The sequence below is a fragment of the Nylanderia fulva genome, unplaced genomic scaffold, assembly GCF_048542155.1.
Source record: "Nylanderia fulva isolate GAGA-0341 unplaced genomic scaffold, ASM4854215v1 Scaffold210, whole genome shotgun sequence".
Classification (NCBI taxonomy): Eukaryota; Metazoa; Arthropoda; class Insecta; order Hymenoptera; family Formicidae; genus Nylanderia; species Nylanderia fulva.
The window spans coordinates 107099-115887 of record NW_028190276.1 but is presented as its reverse complement, the minus strand read 5'-3'; the positions used below and the strand labels follow the sequence as shown (position 1 = coordinate 115887).

Sequence of the window (8789 nt, the reverse complement as noted above, 5' to 3'; positions counted from 1 at the left end):
TCGCGGAGATGTTTTTATCAAAAAATTTGACAACACAATCAATTTACAAAAAGACACGGATAATCTAAATATTGTTTACAATAAACTAATAAAGGTCGTTTAGTTTGATCGAAGTAAGGAGTATATAAAGAACTTGAAACCAACACAATATTATAGTTAATTGTTTCACATTATATCATGTCACATATTAAGATCAGAAATTAAGTTTTTATATAGTAAGTTGTGGTTTAGGTAGGATACATATTAATGTGTGGAAATATTTATTGTTACTTAGTTACTTTTTAATTAATTTTTTAATTTTCTAATAATTGTGATTATTATAATTGTAGCACTTGATAAGGGCCGAAACCCATGGCCGAAACGTCGTGAATATTAAATAAAGATTATTAAATAGCCAGAGTTGGTTGATTAAATTACTACCATTTTTAATTATTATCTGGTGACTTCAGAGATTTCTACATCTTTCAGACAATAGTTGTAGGGTTTAAAAAATATTGATCTTATCTGTTTGACCTTGGGTGGCGTTGCCAAGGTTAGAATTAGGTCACCTTGAATTTCTTAAATAAAAACATATATTTTTATTACATATTTTTGTAGCTTATTTCGAGAGATTTTCAAAACACTATAATTAAGTTATTTTTTATACGGTGCTTTCCGAGTTTTTAAACATTTTGTGATGAATGAAAGTATTGTATATCTGAAATGTGACACATTCATTGAAATATAAAAATATTTACCCTAAAATACCAAACTTTTCCTTCCAGCATGGCTACAGGTAAAGTACTAAATATGTATTCCAGAGCTTTAAACAGAGAATATCATGCTATATAATCTTATTCTTCAGGCAAATGCGATATGATTTTCCAAAATATAGAGTTAGTTTGCTCTCATTAAATGAAATGCATCATTGATAATTTGGGCACAATTAAGAACACGAATTTTTGTGTAATTATCAGAGTTTAGATAATATGAAATCTTCGTCAATTCTCATTATCATAGTTAACGCGATAATATCCTGTCAAATAGTAAATAAATTTTATCATTGTTTATTGTTTTGAATAATCTTATCAGAATATATTTTCAAATATTTTTATTTCATACTTTTGTTTATATAAATTATAAATAAAGAACGTACAAAAAATTTAATATGAATAAAATAGATATTAAATATTATTAATAATTATTATTAAATATTATATATCTGTAATTTTATATAATTTTATTGATGTTTCTTAATAAATATGCAATATGCATAGTTAATATATGTTATTTATACCTCAAAGCATGTCTAACTTTTTTAAATATATACTTTTTTCTTTTTTTGCACTGTCTTAAAAGTTATCTAATATATTAATAATATATTATTAAATCTTTTAATTTATTTAATTTTTTCTTATATGCGGTCAGACAGATTAAGTCTGCGCTATGGGGAATATACACCACAGTTTTTTTTTTAATTGTGTTTTCCCTTAAACTTTTTTAAATTTTGGTACTAATTTCGAAAAAATCAGTCAATAAATGTGTGAGTGCATGAGTGAATGCTTAAATGCATGGGTGGGTGTGTAAAATTTAATGAAACTACCATCGTCGTCATCCCCAAAAATTTTCAAGATTTTGGTACCGAAAATAAATCAATATATGTGTGAGTGCGTGGGTGGAAATTTTACATACAAAATTTTTTTTATAATGGATCTCATATATTATTTGTGACATACAAGGTGACATACAAATGAATTTCTTTTCGAATACCTGTGCTGTCTGGGCGTGCAAATATACATATATGTATTATACATGTACGGAAAAATATGATTTAATTTGTGCGAAATGTTTATAATATTTAATAGATATTAAAGTTTCATAACTATTTATTAATCATATTTTATTTTTAAATAAGGTATAAAATATATATTTTTGAGAAATATATAATTAAATTTTTCGAACTATATATATGTTTTATATTTTTTTAAAATGACTAACATGTATTATTTATATGAAGCCAATATAATTGCATTTATTTAATATTTACCTTAAGATTTCCATGTTTTTTTTCCAATACTGAAAAAGAAGTACTGAACATGTATTCCAGAGCTTTAAACATAGGATACCAAGCTATGTAATCTTCTTCTCGTTTCAGATACAATATAATATCCCAAAATATAGATGAATAGTGTTTAGATAATATGAAATTCTTCGCCAATTTTTATCATCATAGTTCACGCGATAATATCCTGTTAAATAGTAAAAAAATTTTATCAATTCTTATTGTTCTGAATAATGTTATCATTAATATATTTATTTTTAAACTTATTTCAATTTTTGTTTTATACTTTCTTTATATAAATTATAAATTAAAAATGTATCAAAAATTTAATACATATAAATAAAATGCAAATATATATAGAAAATTAATTATAAAAATGTCATCCAAATATTTGAAATAGTAGCAAAAATGAAACTGTGCAAGATATTGTTGTATATCATAAAATATAACTAATTTCAGTTGTGCATAAATGATAATTATTTTATACTAATCAATATAATTTCTGTAACATGTAATATTTTAAAACTATTATAGTTATATAATGAAAAACATTTTAAAACTATTATAGTTATATAATAAATATTTCAGATTTTTATACGACAATAAATAAAATAGATAAAAATATAAAATAATGTCAATTATGTGTGTGTTAAATAAAGACGAGAAAAAATTTATAATAAGTCTATTAGTCGATATTTACCAATTTGTTGTATATTAAATATCATCCAACCATATTCTTTAAATGGTAATGATAATTTTAGATTTCTTGACACGCATACCATATGATGAGTAAAATTGTTAAAATCGGGAGACTTTTGTGTAGTACAAGTTACAGGAAGGCAGTCAATGTTTAATTTGTTAATATTTTGTATCGACACATTTATTACGCTCATAGAATCACTATCATTTTGTGTTATTTTTATGAGAGGACAATGCTCTACCTCGGCCCAATAATTCACTGTTTGTAGAGTAATAACTGGTTTTTCTACCGCGGCAACAATTACTTCCCCAAATCTCAAAATACTTTGATTATATAATTGGCTAAAATCATACAGTAAATAAAATATATGAAAAAACGTTACTAATATGTTAAAACTATCTGTATAATATACAAAATCTTAATAAATACTAAGAAGCAAAATATAAAATTGTACCCTATTTATATATTTATATATCTTATATTTATATTACGATTATAAAGAATATAACATAATTTTTAATAAAATTTAATGATTTTATTAAATTCTTCGGCATCATTAGTATTAATTTTGATTGTATTTGTGCAAAGTATTGAGAGAGTTATAAAATGACAGAAGAAATAAAACAAATAAAAAGTTGAAAAAAAAATCGAAAATAAGAAAAATAATATAAAGGAGATCGATTTATGAGTGAGGAAAATAAAAATAGAGAAGTAATGGAAAAGAGATATAAGTGTTAAATATTTAAAAACATAAATAAGAATTTAAATAAGATTAAAAACAAATGTAGCACAAAGTGCAATTAAAAGAAAAGAAATTAGAAGAATTAAGGACAATAAAGAAATAATGAAAATAATAAAAAGAATAAAATAATTTTAAAAATTATTTTAAAAAATATCAAATCATAAAACAAAATTGAAACAACGAAATGTGTATGTATATGAAAAAATGACAACCATAAAACAACAATTTTTTTCTACAGAAACGGTTTTCATAGGTAAAGCAATAAAATTAAAGATATATCTAGTAGCAGATTTACGAAAATAGCGAGACTAAAAATTATAGAAAATTGTGAGACTAAAAAAACGTTAAAAAATAATATCAAAAAAAGGCAAAAAATAAGGGATATTTTATAAAACTTTTATTCCTAAACATTATTTATGTTACACAATTTTATTATATATGTGAGCTTTCCGAGCGCGCCCCACTCCGATAATTATTCGAGAATATTCTTAACGTTTTCGGTTTTAAACGGTTTCCGGTTTCACGGTCGTGAAAAACAACAATTACACCGATCGAGTGAAAGAATACAAAGTAAAGCCGCGGACAAAGTAACGTTCGAACGACCCTCTCTCTCAAAATATAATATATCTCTTTGCATGACGTATACAAAAGTAAAATAAAGCAAAATACATATAAAATGCCCACAGTTCGGCTATTCTGATGATTGACCGACCCAATCAACGTCGTCGCACAATAAAAATACAAACAAACTCTTCATAAATTCGCACGCAATTATGCACGTAAATACGGACGCATTTGATTCGGTGCGAGTATGCCTGTGTAAGGCCGCTGCGTTAACTGGAACCCGTCAACGTCGGTGATAACATAACGATCGAAATCCAAAACCTTTTTTTACTATATACGGGCCTTTATACTTCGGTATTAATTTTTTGTTTATCCCAGCCACTGTTTCGACATAATCACCGACGCTATATTTACGAGCCGCTTTTCTTCGCAGATTATACCGCTCAGCGCTCTTTTGTTGTGTCTCGTTTATTTTCTCATACGCTTTATTTCTGAGTAAATAAAAATTTCGCTCATTGTCGCTATCTTTTATAATCATTTCTCGGAGAGAATCATTTAATTTTTCCCGTTGTTCAAGACCGAATAACAAACGAGCAAGAGTCTCGCCGGTCGCCCGACAGATAGTATTGTCAATCGCGAACTTTGTCTGGTCCAGCACGCGATTCCATTTGGCTGGGGTTTCACTCAATTTTGCCAACATTGGCGTTATTAATCTATTGAACCGGTCAACCTGCCCATTTGCTCTCGGTGTGCTTACGGCTGTCAACACGTGTTCGATCGCTTCGGTCTTTACAAATTCGTCAAAAGTTTCGGACATAAAACACGTTCCCCGATCGGATATTAAACGTTTTGGCCTACTATATAATCTGAAATATTCGCCGAGGTGCCTCAATACTTCCTCCGTCTTTGTAGTTCGGCAGGGATAAAGCCTCACAAACTTAGTAAACGCGTCGATTACCATGCACGAATAAATGCCGATAGCCCTTTCTGGTTTTTTCTAACGGGCCCATATGATCGACATGCACGGTTGCAAACGGCACCCCTTCCTTCAGCAAATTATGTAAAAATCCCTCTGCCTTTCCACTAGACGGAGAAAACTCAATACATCTTAAGCAGTTATTTATATATTCTTGCACCTTCTCGCGCATTCGCGGAAACCAATAAATTTTTGCAATATTTCCCATGATTTTATCGAATCCCACGTGTCCAAGATCATCATGGCAAGTTCTAATGACGTTCGATTCCATAGACCGCGGAACATAAAAAAGTAATCTTTACGATACTACTCCGTCTACTAATCCGTCGCGTAATTCATAATATTTTACGTCACCCTTTTCAAGTCGTTTCTGTATCTCTCGAATCTCGTCGTCGCGATCTTGACAAACAGATAACGTTTTTTCAAATGTACTTGCTTCGAGCACGAATACACTATGACATCCACTGAGCGCGTCGACGTGGCTCATTCGTTTCCCCGGGCGGTGAACAATCTCATAGTCGTAGTTTTGCAGAAATAACGCCCAATGCGAAATCCGAGGGTTAATATCTTTTTTATTGAGCGTTAACCGGAAGCTATTACAATCTGTTATAATTTAAAATTTTTTTCCCGCGAGATATATGTGGAACCGTTTTCAACGCGTATACAGCTGCGAGGCACTCAAGCTCGAAGCTGTGATACTTCGATTCCGCAGGTGCCGTTTGTTGGTTCCAAAACGAGATCGGACGCCACGAATTATCGCTCTGTTTTTGAAGTAGTATACCGCCAAATCCGCTAGCGCTGGCGTCACAATAAAGCTCAGTCTCGGCTAGCTGCAAATAAATTGCAAGCACGGGCCTATCTGATAAATGATGCTTGAGAGTTTCGAACGCGTCGTTCTCGAGAGATTCGAATTTAAACGTCGCGTGCTTTCTTATCGAGTCGTACAATGGTTTTGCTAACAACGAAAAACCAGTAATAAACCGGCGAAAATAACTTGCCAATCCGACAAATCGTTGTACGTCCTTCACGTTCCGCGGCACCGGATAATTGATCACGGACGCGATATTCTCATCGCTCGGCCGTATACCGTGTCTACTCACGCAGTATTTTAAGTATTTAATTTTCGTCTGAGCGAAGTGACATTTATCGAGACGAAACTTTAACCGATTCCTACCCGCTGTTTCGAATACTCTTGACAAAATTTCGATATGCTCGTCTATATCTTTCGTCGCGATCAGTAGGTCATCGAGGTAAATGATTATTTTATTTTTGCGGATCAACGACTCGAAAACCGTATGCACGAAGTGCTGGAAAACGCGCGGGGCATTAGCCAAATGGAAAGGCATGCGCGAATACTCGAATTGTTTGAGAGGCGACTCGAACGATGTATATTTCACGGATGCCTCGTGCATTTTTACGTGATAAAAACCGTCCCGAAGATCCAAAATCGAAAAATATATGTTTTGCCTTGCAACCGATCGATGTTGTCGTCTATCAACTCCGTCGGAACATTATCGCGTACAGTAATTTTGTTAAGTTCACTGTAGTAGGTATACTATGGGGGTTCTAACTCAGGGGCAATGAGGGGGGTGCGGGGCGGGGGGGAATCGTTGGCGAGGGGGGTGACGTCACGCGGGGGGGAGGGGGTCTTATCAGTAGATAAGCTTATCTTTGTTTATAAACATATCAGATAACCTGATAAGGGGATCATGTTACCTGATAAGGGGATCATGTTACCTGATATATTTATAAACAAGATAAGATAAGGGGATCATGTTACCTGATATATTTATAAACAAGATAAGATAAGGGGATCATGTTACCTGATATGTTCATAAACAAGATAAGATAAGATAAGCGGCGTCTTTGAGCGGTATCAAAGTTTTCATAAATTTTCTCCGAAGATAAGATAAAAATTCTGCGAATGGCTGCCGCATTTCGAGCGCCGACAATCGGATATCTAAGTTTTCTCCGAAGATAAGATAATTCTGCGAATTACTAAGAACAAAAGGTTTGCCGACAATCAAGCGGGTTGATCCGTACAGGTTGCGACATGTCAATCCGATCCGGCGTGTCAATCCAGGCTTGGATCCGACGGGGTGAAATTTATCTATGTATTTCTAAGAATTATCAGCGATAGCTAAATTTTCTCCGAAGATATCACACAAATATTTCTCGCGAATTAAACAATTGCATCATCATCCCCACGAACAAAGGGATGATTGGGATATATAATGAGGACCGATGCAGCTGCCGGACCATAGTACCACTGGCGAGCGCACGTTTCATTCGAGGTGCAAGAAAAAAAGTTTAGTGTGCAAAGAAGTTTTTTTTGTAATAAGTGTGAAAAAGTGAATTTTTTACAAAAAATGGAGAACGTTGAGCGCGACCTGTTGGAGCGTTCCCGCCAAGTTGCTAACTTGGGCGAATATTTCGGATGGCTGCAAGAGTGCGAAGAATTTATCGAAGAGCTGGAAGAACGCAGCCGTGCCAAGCGTCCGCGTCTCTCGATTGGACATAGACAATCTCTGGTGGCGAGAATAGCGCGACTCGAGGGTGCAAAGGTGCGCTTGCAGAGACGGTATGTCGGTGAATCCATGCCTAGTGGCGGCGGATTCAGTGGCGGCGGCAATAACGCGCAAAGACTAGTTTGGCGCGAAATCGATACGGCGTTCGATAGCCGTATACTGACCGGCGCGGTAATTAACGCAGACCACATCGAACCGCGTCAGTTTTTGGAAAATGCCGCAGACATTGTAGTCGAGAACGTGGAGAATGTGCTGCAGAGACACATCAGTGTAAAAGTGAACACTGTTTTCAACGGTGAATTTGTGTCCGATGACAAGCGCGCCAATAAAAGTAGTAACACGAGAAACTTTGAACTCTTTCGCACGTCCGATGTACGCGAGTGGTACGAGCGCCGCGTAATCGAGCCCACGCTAGCATCGCTAGAAGAGTTCCAGGAACGCGATAGCGGCTGGGCATTGTCGCGGATAATAGATTTGACAGTGAATGTAAATAAGTACAATCCAATGCGCGCGGGATGTCATGTCAAATTACCGCAAAAAATTATGGCAAAGAGAGCGGTGGTTAATGTGCAATCAGCGGACAATGCGTGTTTCGCATGGTCGGTGGTGGCCGCTCTGTACCCCGCTGAAAGACATATGGAACGAGAATCCTCCTATCCGCATTACACAACAGTGCTGAATCTCCAAAACATTGAGTTTCCAGTGACTGTGAATCAAATTAAAAAGTTTGAACTTGCAAACGACATCTCCGTGAATGTGTACATCATTGAGAACGAGAACATCGTCCCGTTGCGTCTTTCGGAAAAAAAGAAGGACAGGCACGTCAATCTGCTGTACGTGGAGGACGAACACGGGCATTTCGCGTGCATAAAAAATCTGTCTCGTCTCGTGAGCTCGCAACTGAACAAACACAAATGTAGAAAATTTATTTGCGATCGGTAAGTATATAGTAAACTTAAATTATATTTAAAATATTTCTAATTAAATTTTTTTATTTTTTATTTTTTTTTTTTACAGATGCCTACATTATTTTTATTCTGAGGACCAGTTGCAGGCGCATACGGAAGATTGCGGGAAACTGAACGACTGCGCTATCCGGCTGCCGAGCGACAAGGACAAGTGGCTCAGCTTCGACAACTACACGAGGAAGGAGCGGCTGCCGTTTGTAGTGTACGCCGATCTCGAGTGTGTTTTGGCAAAGACCGAAGATGCCAAAAATCATCAAGACCATCAAGTGT

General features: G+C 34.3%; 1 protein-coding gene across 1 annotated transcript; it reads left to right on the top strand.

The window, feature by feature from the left end:
- The first annotated feature begins 7374 nt into the window (after positions 1-7374).
- On the top strand, positions 7375-8493 carry LOC146723270 (uncharacterized). The gene has a single exon (XM_085482691.1). The coding sequence runs from the start codon at positions 7393-7395 to the stop codon at positions 8491-8493; it is 1101 nt and encodes a 366-aa protein (XP_085338817.1). The 5' UTR covers positions 7375-7392.
- Positions 8494-8789: the final 296 nt, after the last annotated feature.